At 49.5% G+C, this 16,704-nt stretch overlaps 1 protein-coding gene across 1 annotated transcript; it reads right to left on the reverse strand.

Annotated features, from left to right (window-relative positions):
- Positions 1-3,187: 3,187 nt before the first annotated feature.
- fis1 (fission, mitochondrial 1) lies at positions 3,188-16,271 on the reverse strand. The gene is made up of 5 exons (XM_055630839.1): positions 16,177-16,271; positions 12,298-12,430; positions 10,106-10,182; positions 6,512-6,617; positions 3,188-3,574 (listed from the first exon to the last, which is right to left on the reverse strand). The coding sequence occupies exons 1-5, from the start codon at positions 16,219-16,221 to the stop codon at positions 3,477-3,479; spliced, it is 459 nt and encodes a 152-aa protein (XP_055486814.1). The 5' UTR covers positions 16,222-16,271; the 3' UTR covers positions 3,188-3,476.
- Positions 16,272-16,704: the final 433 nt, after the last annotated feature.

A 16,704-nucleotide genomic window follows, 5' to 3' on the forward strand; every position in this document is an offset into this window, starting at 1 on the left:
TGTTATATGTTGGCATAAGTTGTTTTTTATTTATTCTTTTCGTACACTCTGTCTGTAACAAATGGACAACTTTGCACTTTGTTATGTCCTGAAAACTAAATTAAAAAGATTTTGATTTTAAAAAGAGTGGAGCGATTGTAATGAATGATTACAGCTCCACTTCTGGGACCAGCATGCAAAGCGTCGCCTGGCTTGGGCGCCATCTTGGTTGCATCTTGATGCTGAAAACTCAAGCAAAAAAAAAAAACAAAAACAAAAACTGGATCTCTCAAACCAACACAACTCCATCCTTCATTTCAGAACCCAACCATTTATAGCCTCCCGTAATATGGGTCACCACAGGGCGACACAGTGACACAGCGGTAGAGCTGCTGCCTTACAGCGCCAAAGACCCGGGTTCGATCCCGACTACGGGTGCTGTCTGTACGGAGTTTTTACGTTCTCCCCATGATATTCTCCCCGTGATCTGCGTAGGTTTTCATCGAGATCTTCAGTTTCCACACACACTCCAAAGACGTACAGGTTTGTAGACTAATTGGCTTGGTATAATGTAAAATTGTCCCTAGTGTGTGTAGGATAGTGTTAATGAGCGGGGATCGATGGTCGGTGCAGTGGACCGAAGGGATTGGTTTGCGCTGTATCTGTAAACATAGCCTTGATCCACATTTCCCACGACATCCCTCAAGTCCACCGATCTTCCGTCATTCAATTACACCCAAACCACCCTCTTTGTCTGAAGAAGGGACTCGACCCGACAGGTCACCTATCCCCTTTCTCCAGAGATGCTGCCTGACCCACTGAGTTACTCCAGCACTTTGTGCCTGTTTCAATGAATTGTTTTCAATGGAACACCAGTCGTGGAGGCGAGACCTGACGGAAGTATATAAAATGATGGAAGGTGTAGATAGGGTTGACAGTCTGAACCTGGGTGGAAATATCAAAGGCTTGGGGACATAGCTTCAATGTGAGAGGGGCAACGTTCACAAAGGATGCGCATTGCAGGTTCTGTTTGCTTGTAACGGGCTGCCGGGGGTGGTGGTGGCGGCAGATACGATAGTGGCATTTAAGAGGCTTTTAGATAGGCTCATGGCTATCCTTCTATTCCCTGCCCTTCCATGTGCCCATCTAAAAGCCTCTTAAACGCCACTATTGCATCTTCTTCTGCAGTTGCATAGGGTTCTTCTGCAGTTGTATAGGGCTCTGGTGAGACCACATCTGGAGTATTGTGTACAGTTTTGGTCTCCTAATTTGAGGAAGGACATCCTTGTGATTGAGGCAGTGCAACGTAGGTTCACGAGATTGATCCCTGGGATGGCTGGACTGTCATATGAGGAAAGATTGAAAAGACTAGGCTTGTATTCACTGGAGTTTAGAAGGATGAGGGGCAATCTTATAGAAACATATAAAATTATAAAAAGACTGGACAAGCTAGATGTAGGAAAAATGTTCCCAATGTTGGGCGAGTCCAGAACCAGGGGCCACAGTCTTAGAATAAAGGGAAGGTCATTTAAGACTGAGGTGAGAAAAAACATTTTCACCCAGAGAGTTGTGAATTTGTGGAATTCCCTGCCACAGAGGGCAGTGGAGGCCAAGTCACTGGATGGATTTAAGAGAGAGTTAGATAGAGCTCTAGGGACTAGTGGAGTCGAGGGATACGGGGAGAAGGCAGGCATGGGTTTATTGATAGGAGATGATCAGCCATGATCACAATGAATGGCGGTGCTGGCTCAAAGGGCAGAATGGCCTCCTCCTGCACCTATTTTCTATGTTTCTATGTTACCTCCACCACCACCCCTGGCAACGCATTCCAGGCCCCCACCACTCTCTACAAAAAACTTGCACGGCATACATTCATTAAATTTTCCCACTGTCACTATAACAATGTCCTCTCCTGGGGAGAAGGTTCTGACTGCCCACCCATCCATCCCTCTCAGAATTTTACCTCCATAAATAAAGACAATGGAGACATGGCTCCAGAGTGGCCAAGGCTGGGAGTTAAACATGCAAGTGTATTCAATATTCAGGAAAGGAAGAGGAAATGGGGTGGCATTGCTGCTTAAAGAGGAAATTAATGCAATAGCAAGGAGAGACATTAGCTTGGATGTTGTAGAATCGGCATGGGTAGAACTGCGAAATAGCCAAGGGCAGGAAACGCTTGTCAGATTTGTATGCAAGTTTGCGGATGACACAAAGCTGGGTGGCAGTGTGAGCTGCGAGGAGGATGTAATGATCCCAGTCCCGGGCACTAGAACTGGCAATTTGAGGAAACAATAGATCGACTGGGCTTATATTCACTGGAATTTTGAAGGATGAGAGGATATCTTATAGAAATGTAAAATACTTAAGGGATTGGACAGGCTAGATGTAGGTAAAAATGTTCCCCGTGTTGGGGGAGTTTAGAACCAGGGGTCACAGTTTAAGAATAAGGGGTAGACCATTTAGGACTTTTTCAGCCAGAGAGTTGTGAATCTGTGGAATTCTCTGCCACAGAAGGCAGTGAAGGCCAATTCACTGGATGTATTCACGAGAGAGTTAGATATCACTCTTAGGGCAAAAAGAATCAAGGGATATGGGGAGAAAGCAGGAACAGTGTACTGATTTTGGATGATCAGCTGTGATCATATTGAATGGCAGTGCTGGCTCAAAGGTTCAAATGGCCTAGTCCTGCACCTATTTTCTCTGTTTCCATGTCTCCCCTCACCTCCAATGTTCCAGAGAAACGGTGTTCCAGAATTGTCCCCAACACCGTTCCCAGTGAGCGCCAAACTACCCACTGACGCACCACTTTCAAAGGGAGGTGGGTGCATCCGCAGAGGGTGAGAACTCTCAGGCGTATTTAAGAGGGAGTTAGATGTGCCTAGTGTATGGAGAAGGCAGGTACGGCATTAGATTATCATCCCTGAATCATATTGAATGGTTGCAGGACTCGAAGGGGCCGAAACGAGCTGCCGGGAAGACGTGCTTGAGACAGGGGCTATCGCAACATTGAAGAGCCAAGTACATGGAAATGGACAGGTTTGGAGGGATAGGGGCCAAATGCGGGCAGGTGGGACTAGTGCAGCTGAGACATGTTGGTTGGCGTGGGCAAGTTGGGCAGAAAGGCACGTTTCCACACTGTCCATGATGCAAATAACGCAGCAGATTCCAGCCGGACCCCGGGCAAAACAAGATCCCACTGACACTTCACCAAACTCCGTGGCTATGTTTATTCATTTTAGAAAGCAGTTATTTACAACGTTTGGCGCAGTCTTCTTCTTCCCGAAGGAATAACTGGACCACCGCTGAAGGGACAGTCAACGATACAATATTAGAAGGTAATTAAATATTATACGTACATCAAACAATCACTTCCATCATTAAACTTTGATGCAGAAACAAATCTGGTCAACCCAAGAGTCCGTATTTAGTTGCTTCAGTGTGAGACGAGAGGCAAGATGGCTGGAGGGGGGCTTTGGCACCTTCGCCTGCCGCGTGGGTCAGGACTTGCCCTTGCTCACGGCCAGTCCGATCAGCCCCGCCATCCCAGCCAGGCCAACGATGGCACCTCCGACGATCGCCATGCCCAGCAGACCATCTGCGGAGAGGAGGAGGAGAGGTAATATGTAAAAGAATATGTGATTCTGTTCCATTCTGTTTGTAGTTTGTTTGGTTGTTTGTTTGTCTTTTTGCACAAAGTCCGCGAGCATTGACACTTTTCATTTCACGGCACATCTCGTATGTGTATGTGACGAATAAACTTGACTTGACTTGAGGGAGGAGAGGAAAGTCAGTGGGCCGATCGTTTCCCTGAACACCTCCGCTCAGTCCAACTAGAATCATAGCATCAGAGTGATACAGTGTGGAAACAGGCCAACTTGCCCACATGACCAGCTATATTAGTCCCACCTGCCCGCGTTTGGCCCACATCGCTCCAAACCTGTCCTATCCATGTACCTAACTGCTTCTTAAACGTCGGGATTGTCCCTGCCTCCTCTGGCAGCTCGATCCAGACACCAACCGCCCCTTGTGTGAAAGGATGTTTTATCCTTCATCTTAAACCCATGTCCTCTGGTCCCCGATTCACCGACTCTGGGCAAGAGACTCTGTGCATCGACCTGATCTATTCCTCTCATGATTTTATACACCTCTACAAGATCACCACTCATCCTCCTGCGCCTGGGCCTACTGATCCCGTGGTTGCCAAACACTTTCACTCCACCTCTCCAATCCCACACTGACCTTGCTGTCCTGCCAGCCACCAGAATGGAGTCCCGAATATGAATGGGAAAAACCAACTCGGCACACAGTCTGAAGGGTCTCAACCCGAAACGTCACCCATTCCTTCTCTCCAGATATGCCGCATGTCCCGCTGAGTTACTCCAGCATTTTTTGTCCTTTTTCGGTTTAATCCTGCATCTGCGGATTCTTCCTCCACCAAGCTTTGCCCCCCCTCTCTTTTCCAGCTTGTTTAAGAAAGAACTGCAAATGTTGGAGAAACTCAGCGGGTGAGGCAGCTTTTCCAGCTTTCTCATTTCCTTATCTGCATCGAGCTGTTGTTTTCACACCTACCCTTCTATATCTCTGTGTCTCCCTCTCCCCTGACTCTCAGACTGAAGAAGGGTCTTGACCCAAAACGTCACCCACTCCTTTGCTCCAGAGATGCTGCCTGTCCCGCTAAGTTACTCCAGCATTTTGTATCCATCTTCGGTGTAAACAGCATCTGCAGTCCCTTCCTACACATCCCCTCCTAGCAAGTCAGTCTGAAGACCCACTTCACCTCCACAGATGCCACCTGACCCACAGAGTCTCTTGCCCAGAGTAGGCAAATCCAGGACAAGAGGACGAAGGGGAAAACAATTAACAGGAATCTGAGAGGTACCTTTTTCACACAGATGGTGGCGGGTGCCGGAGGGGGCAGTTGAGGCAGGGATCATCGAACATTTAAGAAACAGTTAGAATGGCACATGGATAGGACAGGTTTAAAGGGATACGGGCCTTCAGTGGATATTTTTAAGGCAGAGATAGATAAATTCTAGATTAGTACGGGTGTAGAAAGGTTATGGGGAGAAGGCAGGAGAATGGGGTTAGGAGGGAGAGATAGATCAGCCATGATTGAATGGGGGAAGTAGACTTGATGGGCCGAATGGCTTAATTCTATTCCTATTCTTAAGAAAGTATAGAAGTTGGAAGGTCAAGTTACTTAAGATATTGGTGAGGCCACATTTAGAGTATTGCGTAAGAAGGAACTGCAGATGCTGGTTTAAACCGAAGATAGACACAAACAGCTGGAGTAACTCAGCGGGACAGGAAGCATCTCTGGAAAGAATGAATGGGTGACATTTCGGGTCGAGACATCTGAAGAAGGGCCCTGACCCAAAATGTCACCCATTGCTTCTCGTTAGAGTATTGTGTTCAGTTCTGGTCCCTGTGCTATAGGAAAGATGTCGTCAAGCTTGAAAGGGTTTAGAGAAGATTTACCAGGATATCGCCAGGACTGAGCTACAGGGAGAGGTTGAGCAGGTTAGTCCTTTATTCCTTGGAGCGCAGGAGGATGCGGGGTGATCTTATAGAGGTATACAAAATCATGAGGGGAATAGATCAGGCAGATGCACAGAGTCTTGACCAGAGTAGGGGAAATGAGAACCACAGGACATGGGTTTAAGGTGACGGGGGAAAAATGTAATGGGAACCCGAGGGGTAACCACACAAAGGGTAATGGGTGTATGGAACAAACTGCCGGAGGAGGTAGTTGAAGCTGGTACAATCGCAACATTTAAGAAACATTTCCACAGGTACATGGATAGGACAGGTTTGGAGGGATACTGGCCCTCAGTGGATTTTTTAAGGCAGAGATAGATGGATTCTTGATTAGCACCGGGGTCAGAGTTTACGGGGAGAGAAGGCAGGAGAATATGGTTAGGAGGAAGAGATAGATGAGCCATGATTGAATGGCGGAGTAGACCTGATGGGCCGAATGGCCTCGTGTCACTTATGTGGGACTAGTGGTGGGACTAGTGTAGCTGGGACATGTTGGCCAGTGTGGGCAAATTGGGCCAAAGTGCCTGTTTCAATGCGGTATCACTCTATGACCCACTGACGTCCTCCAGTACTGTGTGTTTTACTCTTAATTTTAGTTTAGTTTAGTTTTTTGATACAGCGGAGAAGCAGGCCCTTCGGCCCATCGTGTCCACGCCGACCAGTGATTTCCGCATGCCAACACGACCCTCCACACACTAGGGACAATTTTTTTCCATTTACCAAGCAAATTAACCTGTAATCCTGCACGTCTTTCGAGTGTGGGAGGAAACCGGAGCACCCGGAGAAAGCCCTCGCAGGTCACGGGGAGAACGTACAAACTCCGTACAGACACCACCAGTAGTCGGGATTGAACCCGGGTCTCCGGCACAGCAAGCGCTGTAAGGCAGCAACTTTACCGCTGTGCCACCGTGCACCATCTTAACGCAGAGGTGGATTGCAAAGCCCCTGCAACTGTGCTGTGCAGGGAGTTCTACGTCAGCAGTCCGAGTCTCACCTCTCTGCATCTTCTTGTTGATGAGTTTCTCCAGTTCCAAGCCCTGCTGGTTGCGTGGCTCATTTTTCAACATGGTGCGGATGAACTTCAAAGCCTTCTCGTACTCCTGGAAAAAAAGAGCAGCCTTGTCACAACTCAGAGAGAACTGGGCTCAGCCCATCAAAACATAGTTTACAACATGTGTAGGAGAGAGCTGCAGATGCTGGTTTAAATTGAAGATAGACACAAAATGCTGGATTAACTCAGCGGGACAGGCAGCATCTCTGAAGAGAAGGAATGGGTGATGTTTCGGGTCAAGACCCTTCTTCAGACTGACGTCAGGGGAGAGGGCTGGAGAGATAGAATGTAGTCGGAGACAGTAATGCCCCTGTCCCACTTAGGAAACCTGAACGGAAACCTCTGGAGACTTTGCGCCCCACCCAAGGTTTCCATGCGGTTCCCGGAGGTTGCAGGTGGTTGTCGGAGGTTGCAGGTAGTGGAAGCAGGTAGGGAGACTGACAAAAACCTCCGGGAACCGCGCGGAAACCTTGGGTGGGGCACAAAGTCTCCAGAGGTTTCCGTTCAGGTTTCCTAAGTGGGACAGGGGCATAAGACTGGTCAGAGAACTGGGAAGGGGGATGGGATGAAGAGAGAGGGTAAGGAAGGGCTACTTGAAGTTAGAGAAGTCAATGTTCATACCGCTGGGGTGTAAGCTGCCCAAGAAAAACATGAGGTGCGGTTCCTCTAATTTGCGCTGGGCCTCACTCTGACAAGTCTACAACATGGTCTGAAGAAGGGCTTCTTTCTTTCAAGTAGCACAGTGCCGCAGCAGCAGAGTTGCTGCCTTGCAGCGCCAGGTACAGTTACAGTTTAGTTTAATGTCACTTGTACCGAGGTACAGTGAAAAGCTTTTGTTGCATGCTACACAGTCAGTGGAAAGACGAAACGTGATTAGAATCGAGCTATTTACAATGTATAGATCATAGTTAAAGTAAGAAAAGTTGCTGTAGGAATGGAGATTTATAAGCGATTGTAATATGTGATTGTAAATCTTCATCTGTGGCCAGCACACAAAGAGTTACCTGGGTTGGGCGCCATCTTGGAAGCTGCCATCGACCCAGGTTCAATACTGACTGCGGCTGCTACCTGTACAGAGTTTGTCCGTTCTCCCCCTGACCTGTGTGCATTTTATCCGGGGTGCTCCGGTTTCTCCCAAACTCCAAAGATTTGTAGGTTAATTGCAGGGCTGCCCACACTCACGCATTGAGCGTGAGAATCACGCATTTGGCCAAATTCTCACGCTGATCACAAATTTCTCACACTCTGTCATGAGAAACTCTGTGATCAACGAGAGTTCAAAACTCATATCAACTGCATGGGCCGTGGGTGTTGGAGAGCCAGGGCTGAGGGAGGGAAGGAAGCAGCGTCGGGGGCAGATGCGGACGGGGAGCCGGGGCTGGCAAGTGTTTGCCGGGCTGGCGAGTCGCTCGGTGCAGCTCCGGCCATGGAGCAGCCCAAAGATACTAGAGGAGCTCCTCTAGTATCTTTGGAGCAGCCTCAGTGCAAGAGTCCCGGGCCGTCAGTGGTGTCGGAAGCATTGTGACGCTGCCATTAATGTGTCTGCCGAATTCGCCTTGGTGACCGGCATGGATCAGGCTATGGCTCGGTGCATCCTGGAGGACCGGGCAGTGAATGAGTGTCGCCCAGCGCAGCAAGTAAGGCCATGTCCTGCCCCCGGCGGCAGTCGGAATTTAAGGATTTGCGGAAGCGGCTGACATGAGCGAGGTGGGCGAGCGGCAGGAGAGAGGCACATGGGCCGCGAAGCCTGGGGGGGGCCACATTTTTGGCTAGACATGTTCCAATATCTCCGGCTTTGGACGAGGCACTGCTGTGCTCTGAGCAACCGGGTCGTGGGTGTTGGAAGAGCGTTAGTGTGCGCTGTATCTCTAAAAAGAGCCTGAATCCGAAACATTAACTATCCATGTTCTCCAGAGATCTGCAAGATCCGCCGTGTTACTCCAGTACTTTGTCCTTTGATGTCATTTCAAGTAGCTTTTTAGTTATTGACTGTTGAATCAAACACAACTTCCAGTGTAGAGTAGTTTTAGTTTTAGTTTTAGAGATACAGCGTGGAAACAGGCCCAAACGTCCAAGCCGACCAGCGATCCCCAAACACTAACACACTCCTGCACACAGCATTCTTTCTCCTTAACTTTTCACGCACTTTTCAGGACAAGTTTTACAATCAAATGAACATAAACACTACGGGTAATTTACAATTTTACTGAAGCCAATTAAACTACAAATCTGTACATCTCTGGAGTGTGGGATGAAACCGGATCACCCGGAGAAACCCCACGCAGGTCACGGGGTGAACGTACAAACTCTGTACAGACTTCACCCATAGTCAGGATCGAACCCGGGTCTCTGACGCTGTAAGGCAGCAACTCTACCGCTGCACCACCATGCAGACAAGTTGAGACTACTTTCAGCCTCATTTTTTCTCATTAACTTTACACTAACCTTTCAGGACAAGCTTTTACAATCAATTGAACCATTCCTGCATAAAATAAAGCTGTTCACAGCAAATCATTTCAAAGTACCTTTTAGTAAATGGCGGCTGAATCAAACATCAAACATGCACTGGACAAAACGAAGCAGCAAGTGGCATTCTAGCTCGTTAACTTTGCACTAACTTTTCACAACAAGAGTGCAGGTGGAAAGTGTGCAGAGAACATTCACAAGGATGTTTGCCTGGATTTGAGGGCCTGAGGTGTACGGAAAGGCTACGACTTTATTCCTTGGAGCGTAGGACTATAAGGGTTGATCTAGTAGAGGTGTACAAAATCATGAGGGGTAATAGAAAGGGTGAATGCACAGTCCATTAACTAGGGTTGGCGAATCAAGAAAAAGGGGCGTAGGTTTAAGATGAGAGGGGAAAGATTTAATAGGAACCCAAGGGGCAACTTTTTCCTCACATAGCGGGTGGTGGGTGTATGGAACGAGCTGCCAGAGAAGGTAGTTGAGGCAGGGATTATAACAACATTTAAAAGACATTTCGACAGGAGCATGGGTAGAGGGATATGGAGCAAATGCGGGCAGGTTGCAGCAGTGTAGATGGGGCATCTTGATCGGCACGGTGGCGCAGCGGTAGAGTTACTACCTTACAGCACTTGCAGTGCCGGGGGCATACGGAGTTTGGTCCCGACTACGGGTGCTGTCTGTACAGAGTTCGTACATTCTCAGAGATCTTCGGTTTCCTCCCACACTCCAAACACAAACAGGTATGTAGGTTAACTGGCTTGGTGTATGTGTAAATGTTCCCCAGTGTGTGTAGGATAGTGTTAATGTGCAGGGATCGCTGGTTGGCGCGGACTCAGTGGACCGAAGGAACTGTTTCTGCGCTGTACCTCTAAACTAAACTATGCATGGGTAGATTGGGCCGAAGGGCATGTTTCCGTGCTGTTTGACTCTATGATTACCTTTTGCAATTCAATGACCCTTCCTAAAGGATTTGGGATCATGAACTACATAAATAAAGTAGTTTCCACATTTGTGTCATGTGTAGTTATTGCACCGTACTGTGGTTGAAGTGATAAGGAACTGGTTACTCACCTTCAACCGATAATTCCCAACAGCCAAGTAGAAAATGTAATCTCTCTGTTCCTCTTTGGTTGCAATAGGATACAACTCTGAATGGAGAGAGACAGGAGAGTTATAGTGTCAAGTCAAGTCAAGTTTATTCGTCACATACACATACGAGATGTGCAGTGAAATGAATAGTGGCAATGCTTGCCGATTGAGCAAAAGGACAAACAAACAAACAACCAAACAAACTACAGAATGGAACAGAACCACATATTCTTTTTCATATTAAATACTGTGGGCGGAAGGAAAAAGGGAAAAAAACAGCAATTAAAAAAAAAAAGAAGTAGAGTGGTTCAGTAAAGTTATTCCCTGGTGAGATAGGAGTTTACAGTCCTAATGGCCTCTGGGAAGAAACTCCTTCTCAACCTCTCTGTTCTCACAGCATGGCAACGGAGGCGTTTGCCTGACTGTAGAAGCTGGAACAGTCTGTTGCAGGGGTGGAAGGGGTCTCCCATGATCTTATTGGCTCTGGGGTTGCACCTCCTGATGTATAGTTCCTGCAGGGGGGCGAGTGAAGTTCCCATAGTGCTATCTGTCAGTCATAGAGCATGCCTGAAGAAGGGTCTTGACCCAAAAAGTCCAGACCATCACACAAACTAACCTCCCTTCCACTGACTGCATTTACACCTCACGCTGCCTCGGCAAGGCCAGCAGCATAATCAAGGACCAGTCGCACCCTGGCCACTCCCTCCTCTCCCCTCTCCCATCAGGCAAAAGGCACAGAAATGTGAAAACGATTCAGAGATAGTTTCTTCCCAGCTGTTATCAGGCAACTAAACCATCTTATCAACAACTAGAGAGCCGTCCTGATATACTGTCTACCTCACTGGAGACCCTCAGACTATCTTTCATCGGACTTTACCTTGCACTAAACGTTATTCACATTATCCCCTTTATCCTGTATCGTTACACTGTGAACGGCACGATTGTAATCATGTAAAGTCTTTCCGCTGACTGGATAGCACACAACAAAAGCTTTTCACTGTACCTCAGTACACGTGACAATAAACTAAACGAAACTCACAGTAGTTTTGTGTTATCCCACTTTATCATCCACTCTCTATAAACTAGGGACAATTCCAGGGTCCACTCCACCATTCAATCATGGCTGATCTGTCCTTCCCTCTTCCCCAACAGCGGGAAGATTGTTCCCGATGTTGGGGAAGTCCAGAACAAGGGGTCACAGTTTAAGGATAAGAGGGAAATCTTTTAGGACTGAGATGAGAAAAACATTTTTCACACCGAGAATGGTGAATCTCTGGAATTCTCTGCCACAGAATTTAGTTGAGGCCAGTTCATTGCCTACATTTAAGAGGGAGTTAGATGTGGCCCTTGTGGCTAAAGGGATCAGGGGGTATGGAGAGAAGGCAGGTACAGGATACTGTTGGATGATCAGCCATGATCATATTGAATGGCGGTGCAGGCTCGAAGGGCCGAATGGCCTACTCCTGCACCTATTTTCTATGTTTCTATGCTTCTAAACTCCTGCATCAACCAACCTCACTCACCCCCACATCTCAAACGCTATCATGGCAAGATAGTCCCACAGCTCCACAATCTGGATAACCTGGAACGCTGAGACCCTGTACAAGAAGGGACAGAGCCGGCTGTACTCCTTCAACGTCTGCAGTAAGATGCTGCAGATGTCCTAGCAATCGGTGGTAGCCAGTACCATCTTTTTCGCTGTTGTGTGTGCTGGGGCAGCAGGGCCAAGACCGCGGACGGCAACAGGTTTAACAAACTCATCAGGAAGGCTGGCTCCTTCCTAGGGGCGGAGTTGGATTCATGGGAGGTTGGTCTTGGAGGGGAGGATGCTCCTCAAACTGCGGAGCATTCTGGACAATACAGCTCACCCCCTGACACCCGCACATGAGGAGCACCTTCAGCAACAGACTGGTTCCACCAAGATGCAGCACAGAACACCCAGGAGATCCATCTTCCCTGTGGCTATCAAACTGTACAACTCCTGCCCCTTCTATCATGGGGTAGACTAACTCCCCTCCCCCCTCCTCCCTCCCCAATCTTTGACCAACCCCAATCTTTGCCACTCGCCACTTTAATTTCATGTTTCATGTATCTTGTGTTTTATGACTGTTGGCAGATCAATAAAGTTCTATCGTCTCGCATCGTACGTGAAGTCTCCGCACTTCCTTGCTCACCTTCCAAAATGGCGACTCCTTTAATAATGTCTCCAGGGTACTTGCTCCGGATCAGGCACCAGGCGTATTCAAACTGCGTGCCTCTGGACAGGGAGCCCTGCTTCAACTCCTGGTTGTACTTCTTCTCAAACTTCTGCAATAAAGTCAACAAAGCAGTTACGAGAGAACAGGGTCAAGTCAGGGCAGCGGTAGAGTTTGCTGCCTCACGGCGCCAGAGACCCGGGTTCGATCCTGACTACGGATGCTGTCTGCACGGAGTTTGCACGTTCTCCATGTGACCGCGTGGGTTTTCCCTGGATGCTCCAGTTTCCTCCCACAGTCCAAACATGTGCGGGTTTGTACGTTAATTGACTTTGGTAAAGATTGTAAATGCTGATAAATGTGAGGTGCTACACCTTGGCAGGACAAATCAAAATAGGACGTACAAGGTAAATGGTAGGGAATTGAAGAATACAGTTGAACTGAGGGATCTGGGTATAACCGTGCATAGTTTCCTGAAAGTGTAATCTCATGTAGATTGGGTGGTAAAGAAAGCTTTTGGTGTGCTGGCTTTGATAAATCAGAGCATTGAGTATAGAAGTTGGGATTTAATGGTAAAATTGTACAAGGCATTGGTGAGGCCAATTCTGGAATATGGGGTACAATTTTGCTCGCCTAATTATAGGAAGGATGTCAACAAAATTGAGAGAGAACAGAGGAGATTTACTAGCATGTTGCCTGGGTTTCAACAACTAAGTTACAGAGATAGGTTGAATAAGTTAGGTCTTTATTCTCTGGAGCACAGAAGGTTAAGGGGAGATTTGATAGAGGTCTTTAAAATGATGAGAGCGATAGACAGAGTTGATGTGGACAAGCTTTTCCCTTTGAGAATAGGGAAGATTCAAACAAGAGGACATGACTTCAGAATTAAGGGACAGAAGTTTAGGGGTAATATGAGGGGAAACTTCTTTACTCAGAGAGTGGTAGCGGTGTGGAATGAGCTTCCAGTGGAAGTGGTGGAGGCAGGTTCATTGGTATCATTTAAAAATAAATTGGATAGGCATATGGATGAGAAGGGAATGGAGGGTTATGGTATGAGTGCAGGCAGGTGGGACTAAGGGAAAAAAAGTTGTTCAGCACGGACTTGTAGGGCTGAGATGGCCTGTTTCCGTGCTGTAATTGTTATATGGTTATATGAAAGTCCTAACACCCCAGGAATCAGTCTGGTGAACCTTCTCTGTACCTCCCTCTATGGCAAGAATGTCCTTCCTCAGATTAGGAGACCAAAACTGTATGCAATACTCCAGGTGTGGTCTCACCAAGACACCGTACAACTGCAGTAGAACCCCCCTGCTCCTATACTCAAATCCTTTTGCTATGAATGCTAACATGCCATTCGCTTTCTTCACTGCCTGCTGCACCTGTCATGCACACATGTGTGGAGGAGCAGGTACAATGTAGCAGCATCTCAGGCAAATCAACTCATACACACAAAGTCCTACATTATAGGCAAAGTGTGCATATCGTCAACAGGACAGTAAAAGGAAAAGTACCAGAGCAAATACTGTCAACATGTTTCTGCCTGCTGCTGGGTGCAAACACTGCCCTCATCAACGAGTCATACAGCAGGCCCTTCAGACCAACTCGTCCATGCCAACCAAGATGCCCCATCTAAGCTAATCCAGTGTTTGGCCAATATCCCTCTAAACCTTTCCTATCCATGTACCTGTCCAAGTATCTTTTTCCTGTTGGGAGATACAAAGAGCTGGCTTACATGGAAGGGCCTCGACATAAAACGTCACCCATTCCTTTTCTCCAGAGATGCTCCCTGTCCTGTTGAGTTACTCCAGCATTTTGAGTCTGTTTCTATGCTGGGGCCTGTTTCTATGCTGTATCACTCTGTGACTCTATAACATTATGAGCTATGCGGGAGGTGCCTGGAACGCGCTGCGGGGATCGCTGGTCGGTGTGGACTCCCTCTTCCCCTCCTGCTCTGTCCCCGCCGCCAGAGCCACCACATCCCACCCATTTCCCTACTCCACCACCTCCCCATCCGACCCCATCCCTCAGCTCCACACCCACAGCCTCCACATCATCACCCCTCCACCTCCCCTCCGTGTGAGCAATTTTGGGCACCATATCTGAGGTAGGATGTGCTGGCTCTCGAGAGGGTCCAGAGCAGGTTTAATAGAATGATCCCAGGAATGAGTAGGTTAACCTATATGATGAGCGTTTGTCGGCACTGGGTCTGTGGTAGGTGGTGTTCAGCAGAATGTGGGGGGACCCCATTGAAACGTACAGAATAGTGAAAGGCTTGGATAGAGTGGATGTGAAAAGGATGTTTCCACTAATGGGAGAGTCTACGACTATTCCCAGAATTAAAGGACGTTCTTTTAGAAAGAAAATTAGGAGAAATTTCTTTAATCAGAGGGTGCTGAATCTGAGGAATTCTTTGCCACAGAAGGCTGTTGAGGCCAAGTCAGTGGATATTTTTGTAAGGCAGAGATAGATTCTTAATTAGTACGGGTGTCAAAGGTTATGGGGAGAAGGCAGGAGAATGGGGATAGGAGGTAGATCAGCCCCGATTGAATGGCGGATGGACCGAATGGCCTAATTATACTCCTATCACATGACCTTATGACCTTACCCTCCAGGCCCACCCCTCACCCTCCCTTACCTCCTATCTGTCCCGTTCCTTAACTCTCCCCTCACTCACCCTCCCCTGCTCCCTGTCCTATGCCGTCAATTCTCTCCTGTCCCCTCCCCTCCCCTCCATCCCCACCCTCCTGTGCCCTCCACTCTATCCCTCCTATCCTCTGACCTCCCCTCCCTCCGTTCTCACATTACAATCCCCTCCCCACACGTCTTGCCAGCTATCCCCGCCCCCCCTCCCCCCTCCTGCCTCATTCCCTCCCCTCTCCTCCACACCCCTCCCCTCACCATCCCACTGTCTCCCCACCACTCATCCTCCCCTCCAATCTCCCCTCCCCACCACTCCTCCTCCCCAGCCCTTCCCTCCACTCCTCCTCCCCAACCCTTCCCTCCCTTCCACTCCTCCTGCTCCCCCACCACTCCTCCCCACCCCTCCTCTCTCCCCCATCACTCCTCCTCCTCCCCTCCTTAGTCTCCACCGTCTTGTGGCCTACCCCATACCCTCCCCTAGCCCCACCCCTATCCTTCACCCCCCACCTCAACACTTCTCCCCACCCTTCCCCTCCCAATCCCCCATCTCTCTCCCTCCCCTCTCTTACTCTCCCCCTCTCTCGCCCTCTCCCCTCCTCCCCTCTCTCTCCCCTCCTCCCCTCTCTCTCCCCCCCTCCCCCCCTCTCCTCTCCTCCCCCCTTACCTATCTCTCCCCCTCCCCTCTCTCTCTCTCCCCCTCCCCTCTCTCTCTCCCTCCCCCTCCCTCTCTCTCTCTCCCTCCCCCTCTCTCTCCCTCCCCCCTCTCTCTCTCTCTCTCCCTCTCTCTCCCCCCCTCCCTCTCTCTCCCCCCCCCCCCTCTCTCTCCCCCCCCCTCTCTCTCCCCCCCCCCCCCTCTCCCCTCCCCCCCTCCTCTCTCTCCCTCCCCCCCCCTCTCTCTCCCCCCCCCCCTCTCTCTCTCCCCCCCCCTCTCTCTCTCCCCCCCCCCCTCTCTCTCTCCCCCCCCTCCCTCTCTCTCTCCCCCCCCCCTCTCTCTCCCTCTCCCCCCCCCTCTCTCTCTCTCTCTCCCCCTCTCTCTCCCTCTCTCTCCCTCTCTCCTCTCTCTCTCTCCCCTCTCTCCCCCCCCCCCCTCTCTCTCTCTCCCCTCCTCTCTCACCCCCTCTCTTTTTCTCCCTCCCCTCTATCTTCCTCTGTCCCCCTCCCCCTCTCTCCCCTCCCTCTCCCCCTCTCCCCTCTCCCCTCCCCTCCCCCCGCCAGTACCAGCAAGTCCTCGGGAGATACGGTCTCACTGACGATCGCCTCCATGTTGCCGGAACTCCACCTTCATGCCCCGTCCGGTGGGCCTGCCTGACGTCACCGCGCACGCTGCGTGCATGCGTGCGTGCCGCCGGCCGCGGGCGCCATCCTTGTTGCGGGCAGTGAAGCCGCTGTTGCTGCTGCTGCTGCGGCCGCCGTCGCCATCTTTAGTGCTGGCAGTGGTGATAATTGGGGATAAATGACAGTCAGAGTGTGGTCTTGGACTGACAGATAGACACAAAATGCTGGAGTAACTCAGCCGGATAGGAAGCATCTCCAGACCCTGACCCAAAACGTCATCCATTCCTTCTCTCCAGAGATGCTGCCTGTCCCACTGAAATTCTCCAGCATTTTGTGTCTCTCTCCAGTGTAAAGCAGCACAGCCTACAGTTCCTTCCTACACACGACTCACAGTCACATATAGTGGAAACAGGGCCTTCGGCTCAACTTGTTCCCGCCGACCAACATGTCCCATCTACACTAGTCCCACCT

This window comes from Leucoraja erinacea, unplaced genomic scaffold (genome assembly GCF_028641065.1).
Source record: "Leucoraja erinacea ecotype New England unplaced genomic scaffold, Leri_hhj_1 Leri_54S, whole genome shotgun sequence".
NCBI lineage: Eukaryota > Metazoa > Chordata > Chondrichthyes > Rajiformes > Rajidae > Leucoraja > Leucoraja erinaceus.